The sequence below is a fragment of the Apodemus sylvaticus genome, chromosome 3 (genome assembly GCF_947179515.1).
Source record: "Apodemus sylvaticus chromosome 3, mApoSyl1.1, whole genome shotgun sequence".
NCBI lineage: Eukaryota > Metazoa > Chordata > Mammalia > Rodentia > Muridae > Apodemus > Apodemus sylvaticus.
This window is the reverse complement of record NC_067474.1, coordinates 75,559,057-75,574,049: the sequence shown is the minus strand read 5'-3', so window position 1 is coordinate 75,574,049 and position 14,993 is coordinate 75,559,057. Positions and strand designations below refer to the sequence as shown.

The window sequence follows — 14,993 nt, the reverse complement described above, 5'->3', positions numbered from 1 at the left end:
CTGTGGGATCAGGAAGAGAGTATTCAAACACGATAGAACACAGTGTGATAATGGGAAGGTGGTCGGGTCAGGGCTGTCCATACAGCCACATGTATGTATCAAACATAGTAACACTTGTATGATCCTACCAACTACCCTTTAAGGTAAAGTTTATCATCTCTCTGTAAATCTAAAAACTGAGATTTTAAAAGTGAACCAAATGTCACAGTATGATTCAATGATAAAGAAGGACATACATAGACTTTGGATGTGCCCGGGTACTTGACTCTCTCTGGAGGGCACCCTGGACCTTTGCACATCTAGTCCAGGAATCCTGCTGCTTGGGAATTCATTATCTCTACCCCACTGAGATCCATAGAACTACAGAAGCCTTTATTTCAAATCAGAAATGAGTATCTGCTTCTACCACTTAGAAAACACTACCAGAAAGAGTATAATGATGTCACGGGTGGACCTGACCACGGTAAGAAGGGAGTCCTGTGGGACTTTAGGCTTCTAAGGCAATTTGTAAAAGCTTATCTTTATTAATAAATCAATTCATTTTCTCTCTGTCAACTCCCTTGAGGAAACATGTGGATGAGAAGACATGGTGGATTTAATGTCAGAGTGGTTTGAGTGTGACTGAACCCCATCTGATTTTCTCCACTAAGCCCCTGCTCTCCACCCATTTGAAACCTAGGGATGCAACTGAATTTGGATCAGGGCTTTTTCATATGAGTACCAAAAGCCTGCTCTAATGAATTCAGCTAAATACCTGTTATCTTCACTGCAGGCCGTCTGGACACCAGGCCCTTCTGCAGCGGCCGGGGCAACTTCAGCACGGAAGGCTGTGGCTGTGTCTGCGAACCAGGCTGGAAAGGCCCTAACTGCTCTGAGCCTGAATGCCCTGGGAACTGTAATCTCAGAGGCCAGTGCCTTGATGGACAGTGTATCTGTGATGAAGGTTTCACTGGGGAAGACTGCAGCCAGCTGGCCTGTCCCAATGACTGCAATGACCAGGGCAGGTGTGTGAACGGGGTCTGTGTGTGCTTCGAAGGCTATGCTGGCCTTGACTGTGGCCTGGAAGTCTGCCCAGTGCCCTGCAGTGAGGAACACGGGATGTGTGTGGATGGCAGGTGTGTGTGCAAAGATGGCTTTGCCGGTGAGGACTGCAACGAGCCCCTTTGCTTAAACAACTGCTACAACCGTGGAAGATGTGTGGAGAACGAGTGTGTCTGCGATGAGGGTTTCACTGGCGAGGACTGCAGTGAGCTCATTTGTCCCAATGACTGCTTCGACCGCGGGCGCTGCGTCAATGGCACCTGCTACTGTGAAGAAGGCTTCACAGGCGAAGACTGTGGCGAGCTTACCTGCCCCAACAACTGTCAGGGCCATGGCCGGTGTGAGGAGGGACAGTGTGTTTGTGATGAGGGCTTTGCAGGGGCAGACTGCAGTGAAAAACGGTGTCCCGCCGATTGTCACCACCGTGGCCGCTGCCTCAACGGGCAGTGTGAATGTGATGATGGATTCACTGGGGCTGACTGTGGGGATCTCCAGTGTCCCAATGGCTGCAGTGGGCATGGCCGCTGTGTCAATGGGCAGTGCGTGTGTGATGAAGGCTACACCGGAGAAGACTGCAGCCAGCGGCGATGTCCCAATGACTGCCACAGCCGGGGTCTCTGCGTACAGGGAAAGTGTGTATGTGAGCAAGGCTTCAAGGGTTTTGACTGTAGTGAGATGAGCTGTCCCAATGACTGCCACCAACATGGCCGCTGCGTGAATGGCATGTGCATCTGTGATGACGACTACACCGGGGAAGACTGCAGAGACAGGCGCTGTCCCCGGGACTGCAGCCAGCGGGGGCGCTGTGTGGATGGACAGTGCATCTGTGAGGATGGCTTCACTGGCCCTGACTGTGCTGAACTTTCCTGCCCCAGTGACTGCCACGGCCATGGCCGCTGTGTGAATGGCCAATGCATCTGCCATGAGGGCTTCACCGGCAAGGACTGCAAAGAACAAAGGTGCCCCAGTGACTGCCATGGCCAAGGCCGCTGTGAGGACGGTCAGTGTATCTGCCATGAGGGCTTCACGGGTCTGGATTGTGGGCAGCGCTCCTGTCCTAATGACTGCAGCAACCAGGGACAATGCGTGTCGGGCCGCTGCATCTGCAATGAAGGCTACACAGGAGTAGACTGCTTTGAGGGTGAGTATCAGCAAACTGGCATGCAAGTGGTCCTGATGGTGTAGACACACGATGCCTATGAGAGAATGACATTTGGATTTATCAACATACCAATTCTTTTAATGTGTCCTGATAGTATTTCCCTGTTAAAAACACATTCTTTTTCTACGAGAGGGTTATAGAAACCTATGAGGTTTTTCTTGCTCAGTCTCTTGGCCTTGGGCAAAGTTGACTCTGGTGTCCAGATTCAAAGGCTCAAAAGAAGTGATCCTGTTGTCCAAAAGACTCAGAGTTGATACGGTATTATCTGCCTCAACTCTACTGAATCAGCTGCCCATGGTCCCTTACTGAGAATCAGTTTCCTTCTCTTCTCTGCTCTGGCTTTGAGACAACAGCAAACAAAGTTCTTCCATTTGAATGGAAATGATAATTTCCCTGGGCTCAACAGACATTTCTATTAAATAAGATTACCTTATTAATGCAGTCAACTAAAGAATAGTTTCTGATTACCCGGGAACTAGACCTGACACTTTTGGTGCTAGCTTTATCCAAGGAATGTGAGCATCTCCCAGAACTCTGTTTCCAGGAGTTATTATAAACAGAGGCATATAGTGTGTGTTCAAGAAACAGTGACTCAATGCAAACACAGCAAAGAGCAAAAACACTCCTGTTCAATGACTGTCTTCTCTTTAGTTTTCTCACCCTCATATCATGATACAGAACATCTTCCAAAGGTAGGCAGAAACAAATAAGTAGTCCCAGTGTTTAGTGTGTCTGAATTGTGCAAGCTTAGCAAACAGATGTGGGCAACCACAGGCAAACCTCTTGCCCTCAGTCACATCTAAGGAACAAGAGTCTGGTGAGACAAACTCTATAGGACTAAGTCACAGGGAGCCAAGCTGAGATGACACTTTTCTGTACCTTGGTATAACTCTGAGCTAGGACCCAGAAAGTGAGAACGTGTCACACACGGTGTCGAAAGCAGCACTATCCACCAGGGACTTCAACATGAAGGCAATGGACTAAAGGATTCCAAAGCCACTTCTGGTGGTCAAGGTCTGTAAAGCCAGCTCCTGCAGAGCCTGAGGCGGGAAGATCAAGTTCCATGCCTGCCTGGGCCACAGGAACATTCAAGATCAGCCTAGGACAGATGATCAAAACAGACTGCATGGCATTCTCAGAGAATGAGTGAAAATCTTTGTAAATTAAAAAGAAATAGAGAACAGGAATTTTGTTATAGGAAAAGTGACATACCTCTTTTAAATATATTTTAGATTTATTTATTTTGTTTTATGTGTATTAGAGTTTACCTTGAATGTACATATATGAACCACCTGTAAGCCTCTACGTGCAGATGTTAAAAGCGGGCTTTGAAGTTACGGGTGGTTGTAAGTCACCATTTGGATACTGGGAACTAAACCCTGGTCCTCTGCAAGAGCAAAAGCACTCTTAACCACTGAATAATCTCTCAAGCCCCTTGACTGACAGAATTTGTACCTACTGCACACAGGACTCTAGGTTCAAACATCACAAAAAAAGAAAAGATGAACCACAGTAGGGCTCTGGCTGAGTCCAGGAACAATGTGTTTTAAGAACAGACAACTTCAGATCTCTTAATGCAAATAGCAGGAGAGACTTGTCAAGGGAGTTAAGCCTATAGGGTACAACAGATATACTCTTGACCTCCAATATATTTTCTTATTCCTCTCAGTGTCCCCTCCCAAAGACCTCATTGTGACAGAAGTAACAGAGGAGACTGTAAACCTGGCATGGGACAATGAGATGCGAGTCACTGAGTACCTCATCATGTACACGCCCACCCATGCTGATGGCCTGGAGATGCAGTTCCGTGTGCCTGGGGACCAGACGTCCACCACCATCCGGGAGCTGGAGCCAGGGGTGGAGTACTTCATTCGTGTGTTCGCCATCTTGGAGAACAAGAAGAGCATCCCCGTCAGTGCCAGGGTTGCTACCTGTAAGTAGGCAGAGGACTCTGTGTAGACTCACCTAACCTTGGCCCGGCTCTGCAGCACTCTGCACACTTTAAGTGCCTAATATATACTAACACACTTCACCCAATGAGACAGAAGCAATTGTTAACCCCATGTATTGATGAGGAAACTGAGACCAGATAGTTCATCATCTCTTCTCAATCCCCGCAGCTAACAAAGATGGAGTTGGGCTGTGACCCAGGAAGTCTTAGATTAGATCTTAACCTTCTTACCATCATTGTATGGAGTTCTAGTCTATTGAATTCACTGTCTTTTTCAGGTTGTTCCTAAGAGACAATGTAATTACCTTCATGCCTGAAAAGCAAGCTGTGGCTAGAAACTGGCCCTTACATGTTTAGTAATAACAACATTGGCCTCTCCTTACTGAGTATGCACTGCATGCCAAGAACTAGGCCAGCAGACTTCACGGAATGTATCACTAAGTCCTTGGTGCACTCCCCAGGGCAGACATAGTTACCACCTTCTCCCAGAAAAAGAAATGATCTCAGGGCTTTGTGCAAACCTTGTCCAAAGTCGCAGTGTTATCGGTGGTGGGTTAGATGCTGATCCAGGTCCTTCTGATTCCAAATCCTATGTATGCTTTGCTAGTTTAACCATATGAAATTATAAGTAAGCAGTCATATGATTGGTCAAAATAGGGGCACTCACATTTTCTCACAGTAGACTGCATGCCAGAAGAGCTTTTAAATAGACCCCAGATTCTGCTACTAGCCTCAAAGACAGCTGTCCATCACAGGTTTAGTGTTTCCCTAGCTGTGTGACTACCCAGGATCTTCCCCTTCCTTACATCCTATTTGTGCTATTACTTACAGACTTGCCTGCACCTGAAGGTCTAAAATTCAAGTCTATCAAGGAGACATCTGTGGAAGTAGAATGGGATCCTCTAGACATTGCTTTTGAAACGTGGGAGATCATTTTCCGAAATATGGTAAGGGGCTGCCTGGAGGAAGCCTTTGAAATAGGAGATTCACAAGGTGGTCAAAAGTCCCTGCTGCGTCTTATGTTACTTGGTTTTCTTAGCTTTGGGTGGAAGACTGGGCACTATCACTTTGTGTGATTTAAGTGATGTTGATTTCTTCCCTGCTGTAAATAAATAGAAAAGTATAGCATTTAGAGATTGAGAGTCCAGACAAATACAAGTTAAATTATCTATAGGTACCAACTTGCAAATCTCTATTTGGTATAACAGAAACAGAACCAGTCTATCCTATACAGGATTTCCTGGCACATCACAAATATGAGTAAATCTTCCTAAGGAAAAAAATATTAGGTAAATCAGTTTTCTGGTTATAACCTAGACCCTGTTCTCAGTTATCTGGGAGAGCATGGGACAATTCACCAACTTCTTTGATGTCAGCTGCTGACTTACAGAAGGAAGGGTTGAGTTGTGGCTCTTACATGATACCATTTAATGGGGACAGGGTAAGTGCAGGTGTCTACAGGAGGAATAATGAACTCAAGAAGCAGCTTTCTCATCACTGTTGTCTCAGCCTCTAACCTCCCAATCTGCTGTGCTACATAGGAGGTACCTAATGAATAAATTAAACAAGAAGCAGAAACAAATGAAGCAGGAAGATTCATGGTTGTCCCTGCCTCTGAATCTTAACCCTGTGTTTCCATTATGCAGAACAAGGAAGATGAGGGAGAGATCACAAAGAGCCTGAGGAGGCCAGAGACTTCCTACCGGCAAACTGGCCTTGCTCCTGGCCAAGAATATGAAATATCTCTGCACATTGTGAAAAACAACACCCGAGGCCCTGGCTTGAAGAAAGTGACCACAACCCGTGAGTACCAGCCAAGACCTGTGATAGAGCTGATTGTGTCTCTTTGTACCTTCTGGCTTGTAGCATGCCCTCTGACACAGCATTTGTATCAGTGAGAATTTGCCAATACAGAGTCCATATGGAGCACCTTAAGTGATAAGTCTGCCGGTTTGTGATTTGGACTGGGGCCCATTTGTGTGATGCTTGTCCTTTGACTGGGATCACATGTGCATCTTTGTGAATTGAGACTGCTTGGCCTAGAATGGCCCCAGTCAAGACAGTCACCTGTAATCTTTGCACTCTGGAAGCTGAGAGCAGGGTATTAGCATGAGTCAAGGCCATCCTGGACTACATGGTGAGTTCTGGGATAACATAAACTATGGAAGGAGACACTGTCTCAATAAAACAAAAGCAAAGCATACTGAGGTGGCAATTATTTTATCTGTGGAGCCTCCATTGGGTTAGTCTGGGCCTGGTAGCATGGCTGTTGAGTAGACTCAAAATTGACATTTCCATCACTGCTTTTGAGCAAATTCTCAGGCCAGGATACATGGGAGAGAGAGAAACAGATGCATCCCCTCTCTGAAGGTCCTCAAAGGTATAGTCTCAGAACTGTAGATGCAGACAAAGTAATCATGGAGACTATCACAAGCCATCAACTATGTCAGCTCATTTAATACTAACATCAAGTCTCCCATGACAGAGGCGAGGTGTGTATGCATGGTATTGTATATGCCTTGGCTTAGTGAATAAGCCTTGGGGAAGTTGAGTCACTTTGATATGATGTAGGCCAGATAGTCATGACTCTAAGCACAGCTGAGAAATGGAGAAAAATGGGTCCACAAGGTTTTCTAGCCAAGTCAAGGCTAACCAGAAACCCTGGCACAAGGAGTAAGTTGGACAGTCCAAGGAATAATGTCTAAGGTTGACCTTTAGCCTACAGATACACTCACACATATACATACTCACATACAATCTTTCACACACACACACATACATATATCAAACACATACTCTCATACATGTACACATAAACATGTATACTCACATATAAATACATGCTCAAATATACACACATGCTGTCATAGTCACACACATACTCACAAACACAACTTTAAAAAATACACATTCAAACACAGTCTTGCAGATACTTTGAAACACACACACACATTACATACCCATACATACACACACACACACATTACATACTCATACATCTTTCACTTGACACTAATGTCCATAGAAATTCTTGGGTTGGTATAGGATTTAATAAACTAGAGACTTCTGTGGGATATAACTGAATTTAGAATTGTTCTAACAGAAAACAGTTTTTAAAAAACAAGATACAACAGAAATGGAGAAAGAGATCCTACATTGGCATTTAGTAGGAAAATGTCTCATTTTCTTCAAGAGAACAGATGTGCCAGTTCTTTAATTGCTGGGAAAGTTAAATCTGTTGACACATGACAAGAAGAAACACCTAGCACTTAGATGCTTGCATATTCTGCATAGCTCAGGGCCAGTACCTGTACATAGGCCTGTTTCCTTCATAAGCAAATGTTTTCCATCATCCTGACAACAGCTCTCTGTGGTAGGTATGAGGCAGGTACTGACAGGAAAAAAAATCATTAGATCACCAGTAAGGCAAGGAAAAGATCAAGAAATGCTTATCCACTGTAGGGGAAGTACACTGAAGAGACAAATGACATTTCTTTTACCTGCCCTTTGCTCTTTAATCCAAATTATTTGAGGCTTGGCTGTTTTATATTCTGCTTATTAAGGGACAAACACCCAGCCTTTGTGGTTCCAGACTGTGTAAATACCAACAATGATGGGCAGGAACTTTGCTGTTCCTTTTGTGACTATTTCTGAGAATTTTTGCAGAATTAAATGACCTTAACTTTTTGGTGCAAAACATGTTTGATTCCGTCTCTCTGGCACCTCCCTGAGGTTTATTGTGACCATTTTAGATGCATGAATTCTGACAAGATCTCTCATCCTATGATGATGAAAGTATGTGGTGGTCCTGAGTTTAAATCCCTTCTTTACCATTCTCTGTCACTTTGGAACACCCTACTTCTTTAAGCCTTGGATCCAACATTTGGAAAACTGGGTTCATAACATCTTTCTCATCAAGTTGTCTTAAGGACAAGGCACAGATTGCACAACATGATGGGATGTGGTCAGCAGAGAGTAATGTCAGTCTTCACTGTTCAAGGAACACAAAGTTGGGGTGATCAGTGTCCCTAGCCACACCCCAATCTCCTTAACAGTCTAAGTGGCTTTGTGGCTGACAGCTCTGAGAATGTAAGGCAGTGTCACTGTCTAGGTAATAGCATCATTTTCATGATGTATTTTGTGAATTTATTAAACACTAGCTGATACATAATCACTTAGACTTTAAAAATGGACCACACAGCATCCTCACAATCTATCAAAAAAATTGGTCCTTTCCCTGTACTCTGCATGAATCCCAGCTACTTCCATTTAAAAACACTTACTGGATGGATGCTAAAAGCATAGACTAAACTGCTTTTAAAGATTAAAAAAAAAAAAAATCACACATTAAATGCCCAGGACAGCTTGAGGATCTTGAAGGCCAAACATCCATTTTCTGAATGAATGAATGAATGAATGACCCAATCTAAATGTAACCTGAAAGGGTCCATGATTTGCTGAAGACTGATACCCCAGACTCAAATAGTATGTAAAGCTAGAGTGTTTTATTCTGCAGAAGTCCAGCATGCTTGGGTCTCCCATTACCAAAATAGAGAGATAACCAAGTGAGCTTGCAGGCTCAGTTTAAAGTACACTGGAATTCCAGGGTAGATGAGCCTTATCTCACTCTGTCTTTAGGCATTCTGGAACCATTATGGGGAGTGAAGACTGGACATTCCTTCTTCCTCTTAGTAATTGACTTGCTTGGGCTAGCCTGGTCTTGCCCAGTTCTTAGGCCTAGTCAGATTCACTGCTAGTTTAAGTCTGTCACGGAATCAGCCTAGCCTTCTCAACCAAACTGTAAAAACATCTGTGACGAGAGTGAGCAGCAGCAGCAACAGGGAAGAGAATGTGTGTGTGTGTGTGTGTGTGTGTGTGTGTGTGTGTGTGTGTGTGTGTGTGTGTGTGATGAAAGGCTAAGAGGGGAGGGGAAATCTCAATAGGTGAAGCAAAGGAATAGCCTTGTCGAGCAAGACCAGGAGGAGAGGATGCAGGAGCCCAGGCAGATGGGGCAGGAAGTAAGTTTACCAGGATGACACAAGAGCCCCAGAACGAGGACAAAACAGGCTGTGCTTTAAACAGAAATGACTCTTGCCCTAGTTCTTTGGGTCAAAAACAACCTTTGAGGCTGGCAGGGTGGCTCAGGGTGAGGGAGCTTGTCAAGCCTGAGAATCTGAATCCAGTCATCAGGTCCCTCGTGGGAGAGAACCAACCAAGAAGAAGTTTTTCTCTAAATTTTACACATGAGTTATGCATAGACATGCAACACACACACACACACACACAAAGAGAGAGAGAGAGATGCACATACACACACATGCACACACACAGAGACATACACAGACAGACACAGAAATACACACACAAAGAGAGACATGTATACATACACATATGTACAGACACATAGACACATTGACATACACACACAGATACGCATACACACACAGACACAGAAATCAACACACAAAGAGAGACATGGACATACACACACACGCACACACACCAGCAAAGGAAAGATTTTCCTCATGCATCTGCTGTGTGCTAGGCTCCATTCCAGGTGCTTTACAAGCTTTCTCTGTTTTGCTATTGGACGAATGAGGACAAAAGCCCTCCAGGTAGACACCACAGTCCCTCCTTTTAGCTTGCCAGACAGAAAGTGAGGCTTCTTCCAAGGGCAAAAGCAAGCAAGGGATCATTATGAATCAAATGTCTACTGTGGTCTGCTGCAAAGCCCCGACTACTCTCAGCCCCTTCTGCTGGCATTGAGCCTTTGCTGTTCCCTTTGTTGGTCACAGGCCTGGATGCTCCCAGCCATATTGAGGCGAGAGATGTCACAGACACCACAGCACTGATCACCTGGTCCAAGCCCTTGGCTGAAATCGATAGCATTGAGCTCTCCTATGGCATCAAGGATGTGCCTGGAGACCGTACCACCATCGACCTCACGCACGAAGACAACCAGTACTCCATCGGGAACCTAAGACCTGACACGGAGTATGAGGTGTCCCTCATCTCCCGCAGAGTGGACATGACAAGCAACCCTGCCAAGGAGACCTTCATCACAGGTGAGGCGTGCCCCAGAGTCAGGTCGGAAAAAGACAGAGGACCAATTCTGCCTCACTCTGTCCTCGGGTCCTCCATGTAACACTAAAGGTGGTCAAGGGGCTTCCCATATCTGTACATTCATTTTAGGTAGTAATTAGTGGCTTTTTCAAAGAAAAGGGTCTAAATAACCTTCCAAAACATACCTAGGCACACACATGTGTGAGCATATATGTGTATATATGAGAGAGAGAAATGGGGGAAAGAAGGGGAGAAAAGAAAAGAGAAAAAGGAAAGGCTGGTCTGATATTCTTAGACAAAATTTCTGCTTAAAATTTAATAGCTCAATGGGTAAAGGCCTGACATCTTAGCAAATGGCATTACCTCAAAGGCATCTAGATGTCAATTATGTATCCTGTACATACTTTACAGGAGTTTGATAAGCACCTGGTGATTGGCAATAAGTTATTAAAATTACATTGATTCAACAGAACAGTTTTCATATCCACAGTCTTATTTTGGGGGCTTTGTACTGTTCTTTAGACACAGAAAATGAAATAAATGTAGCCAGTTGAAATGCCACCCTCAATCGTCAAGAAAGGAGCTGGGCCCATGCCCTTTAACTTTGTGTATTAGTTACCAAGACAGGGGCTTCGGGGGAATTCTGACATTTCTGTCCATTGGCAGGTGCCTTTCGAATCTCTGATTGAAATGTCAAGTTCTCCTATGATCATCAAACCTGGCATAAATGCCAATCTTCCCTTTTCCCCTCAACAGGTCTGGATGCTCCCAGGAATCTCCGCCGTGTCTCCCAGACAGACGACAGCATCACCTTGGAGTGGAGAAATGTCAAGGCAGACATCGACAGTTACAGAATTAAGTATGCACCTATCTCTGGAGGTGACCACGCCGAGATAGATGTTCCAAAGAGCCAGCAAGCCACGACCAAAACCACACTCACAGGTGAGCCGTGACCCAGCAGTGCTGTGCCGCAGGGACCCTGGAAAGGACAGGAGCCTGCTACCACATGTCCCTATTTTGCAACCCTATAGGAAGAATGAAATAAGCCTGCTTCCTTCCATTCCTCTCACTGTGAGGGCATCAAGCTAGTAACAGGCGATGGGCAAACACAATTCACGGTGGCCAGAAGCCAGTCGGAGGTCACTTTTAAAGTCTTCTGGGAGCCTGCCTTCTACTAGGCTGACCCCAACCTGCACATTCTCTTTCAGGTCTAAGGCCAGGAACAGAATATGGGGTTGGTGTTTCTGCTGTTAAGGGAGACAAGGAGAGCGACCCAGCGACCATCAATGCAGCCACAGGTGAGGCGTGTGAGAATCCCACCATTGCCAAAGTAGACGGAACAGGAAAGACAGGACTGGGGAGAAAAGTTTACCTACAAATTAAAAGTATGAGATCAGAGGAGAAACGGGCCTCCAGTACCATGGGGCCCAGATGTCTACATTTAAAAGATCAAAAAAGCAAGAAGCATAAGCTGACTCCTAAGGGAACTACCCTAGCACAAGTCTCTGCAGATGAAGAGAATAAAGGAAAATTGGAAGCAGATTTTATAGTATGCCTGTTTTTATTTGTCAACCTATTCTCTTAAAATAAGTCTGTCTAATTGGTACAGATATGAAGGCTTCCCATTAGTGTTTGAAAAAATACTTCCCTAGGGAAGATAGTTAAGTAACCACATAGACACTGCAGACCCATGGTTCCCATAGCATCTTGTAGTGCCAGCCTTGAGTGAAGATTACCTGGGGCTAAAGGATTAGAGACTGTTGCTTCCTACCTAAAGTGTTTTTCTGAAAAGTCTACTACCGTATACATCACAGCTTTAGATTTCAGTACTGTTGCACATAGTGTGTGTGTATGTGTGTGTGTGTGTTTCTGTGTCTGTGTGTGTGTGTGTGTGTGTGTGTGTGTGTAAACCACTGCACATTAATTTTAAATTTTCCCCAAATCCCAAAAGGTAGTATGTAACATCACCTGTCTATAAAAGGTGAGGTCAGTCAGGTACAGGACTCCTCAGGGTACACTCAGCTCCAAGAACCCTGTGCCTGGCAGCCTAAAGATGCCTCAATATTCTCTCTCCAGAAATTGATGCACCTAAGGACCTACAGGTGTCTGAAACCACTCAAGATAGTCTGACTTTATTCTGGAAGACACCTCTGGCCAAGTTTGATCGTTACCGCCTCAACTACAGCCTCCCCACAGGCCAGTCGATGGAGGTCCAGCTGCCAAAGGACACCACCTCCCATGTCCTGACAGACCTGGAGCCAGGGCAAGAATACACTGTCCTCCTCACTGCCGAGAAGGGCAGACATAAGAGCAAGCCTGCGCGTGTGAAGGCATCCACAGGTAAGTCACCCTGAGCTCCCGCAAGCCCTCTGCTGATGCTGGGTGGCAGCTTTGAGTCTGCCAGGCTTGTCAGGAACGGGATGCTCAGAGGAGAAGCTCCTTTCCCTCCTCATGGAGCGCTCTCTGCCACACTGAAATGGCAGCTTCCTTGTCTCTCACAAAGATTGACATTTTCTCCTGTCAGTCAACTAATTGAGCCAAGGTCCCGCATGGAGAATGTAACTCGGGAGCTGTGTTTGTCTCTTGTCTCTTGTTGCTCGTTAATTTGTGCTCCGTGGTATTCTATCAATTTCTGATTTCTCTCCTTTAATCTAATAACAGTTTTACTTTTCACTGTTTTAAAGATGCCCAGGATGTTGGACGTCATTATTTGAACATCTTCCTTGAAGTGTTTTTATTGTAGCTCTCTTGCCCTCCTCAGCGTAGCCCAGGAGAACTGCACTTGGTCCCAGCCTGCCTCCATGCCTTCTCACTTTCCCTTTATTTCTAGTCATGAAGAGTTTCCTGGTTCTCCTTGGTTGATCCCAGGTTCCTTCCAGTCTTATAAGCCTGTTCACCCACCGATTTTCTTTCCTGCCACTTTAATTCAGGGACTGAATTGAAAGGATCTGGGGATAAAAATGGTTCTTCCGATATGAAAAATGACACATTCAATTTTAGCCATTAAGTTTTTAAGATCGCTTGAGTTTTCGAAAATCATAGTCTTAGCTTCCCATTTCATTAGCATGCACGTATGCAACTGCTTCCTTCATTACACTGTGCTGGTGTTCGGAAGAAAAGTGTGTCACATGACCATCATAGCCTGATTGACTCCCACACTCCTTCTCAAGAGTCTTTGGAGAAAACTAGAAGCTGGGAATATGAGAGATCAGGATGCTCAGGGGTCACTAGCGCTGGCCACACAACACAGATGTCACCCAGCTGACCCTCAGTAATCTGAAAGAGAGTGACAATGAGACAACTTAGAAATGTCTTGCTGGGCCCGAGTTATCTATTGATATCTTCAACTAAGCACAGCAGAATTTTCAAATGTCAGTCTCCTCCATTAAGTTAATCTGCCACCCGGCAGCACAAGAGAAAGCATAAGTGTTTCAAGCCATCAAGAATCTAGGCTGCTTCACTCTTTCTGTTCCACCATTTTTTAGGCTTTAGCTCCTGTTCTCAAAACGGGGTCAATGTCACGTCCGCTGCAATCCACCATCACATCCATGGTCTAGACAGGAGAGTGGAGGTAGAGTCAAAGCGCCAAACCATGGATCTTTCTAGAGATTTTATCACTCTCTACATCTCATTAGCTGATGTTAAATAACAGGAGAAGGCTAATCTATCAGAATATGCCATTGTAAAATCACAGGCATTTTTACAGGAAAACAGAGAAATTTGTGAGACAAAAGGACAGTCTCTAAGTAAATAAGCAAGTAGTTTACTTGCTTACTTACTTAGTCAATTCTGGCAGTGGTTAATTCTGGGAACAGTGCAGACTGCTCCCCACTGAGATGTGGGATGCTGAGGCTGTCAGGGATGCTTGGAAGGAAAAGCTAAAGATAGAGAAATAGAATCAAAGGGAGTTAGCTCTTATAGGCCAACTTCAATAATCCACCCTGACATGAGGAACTAAAAATGTAAGAAGGAAAAGAATGTTCCTCTTGTTCCTCCTCTCCCTCTTTTTTCTTCTCTTTCCTCTTTCACAAAGTCGTTAGTTCAAGCCCCAGAAGGAGGGAACTCCCCCTGCATCTCTAGAATCACAGCAGATGTCATAAGATTAATATTTCTTATCTGTGGACTTTATGGGAAAGTAGAGAACTGCTGGTCCTTGTGTGTTTTCTCCAGGGAATCCCTATGCTCCAGTCACAGTAGTTCCCCAAGTCCAGACCTCCTCTGTGAAGTGGCACCATATTGAAAGTATAGTTAATCTTCCTGCCCTTCATACCTTAGCCTGTGTGCCACAAAAAAAAAAAAAAAAAAAAAAAATCAAATTTGTACCTAGCAGCACCTTTCATGGGCTGGATGGCCTTCAGAGTCTGGCTTCTCTGGCCTAGTTTCCACTACTCATATCCTTGGCCAGTGCATGGCTGTCCCCTTGTATGTTTGCTGAGCCTGCCTCCACCACCAGGTCTGTGCTCCTTTTGTTATATTCCTATTCTGCTCCCCATCTTCCACTTACCATTCTCTCTAGTGTCATCCATTTCAAGTGCTATTCAAACCAAGGGCATCCTCTGAGCAAGCTATGAAAGGTACTCCCCCCCACCCACCCACCCCTGATGCTGCTGCCAGCTTCTGTGGCCACTTACTGACTTGAGAATGGGCAGTAACGACCTCATTGTCCTTGGCCTCCTCCCACCAGTGAGCAGACTGTAGGGACAATCTTCTTTGTCTGCTGCTGCCTGCAGTATCTGGAACATAGCCAAAGCCAGGAGCATCACAAACATCTGCAGA

At 45.0% G+C, this 14,993-nt stretch overlaps 1 protein-coding gene across 1 annotated transcript in view; it reads left to right on the top strand.

The window, feature by feature from the left end:
* Positions 1-14,993, top strand: part of Tnc (tenascin C) — an 87,119-nt gene that overhangs the window by 28,363 nt on the left and 43,763 nt on the right. Inside the window, 8 exon segments of the mRNA XM_052176641.1 lie at positions 773-2,182; positions 3,873-4,136; positions 4,986-5,101; positions 5,801-5,957; positions 9,950-10,219; positions 10,974-11,159; positions 11,426-11,515; positions 12,294-12,557. Of these exon segments, the coding sequence (XP_052032601.1) occupies positions 773-2,182; positions 3,873-4,136; positions 4,986-5,101; positions 5,801-5,957; positions 9,950-10,219; positions 10,974-11,159; positions 11,426-11,515; positions 12,294-12,557 (2,757 nt within the window).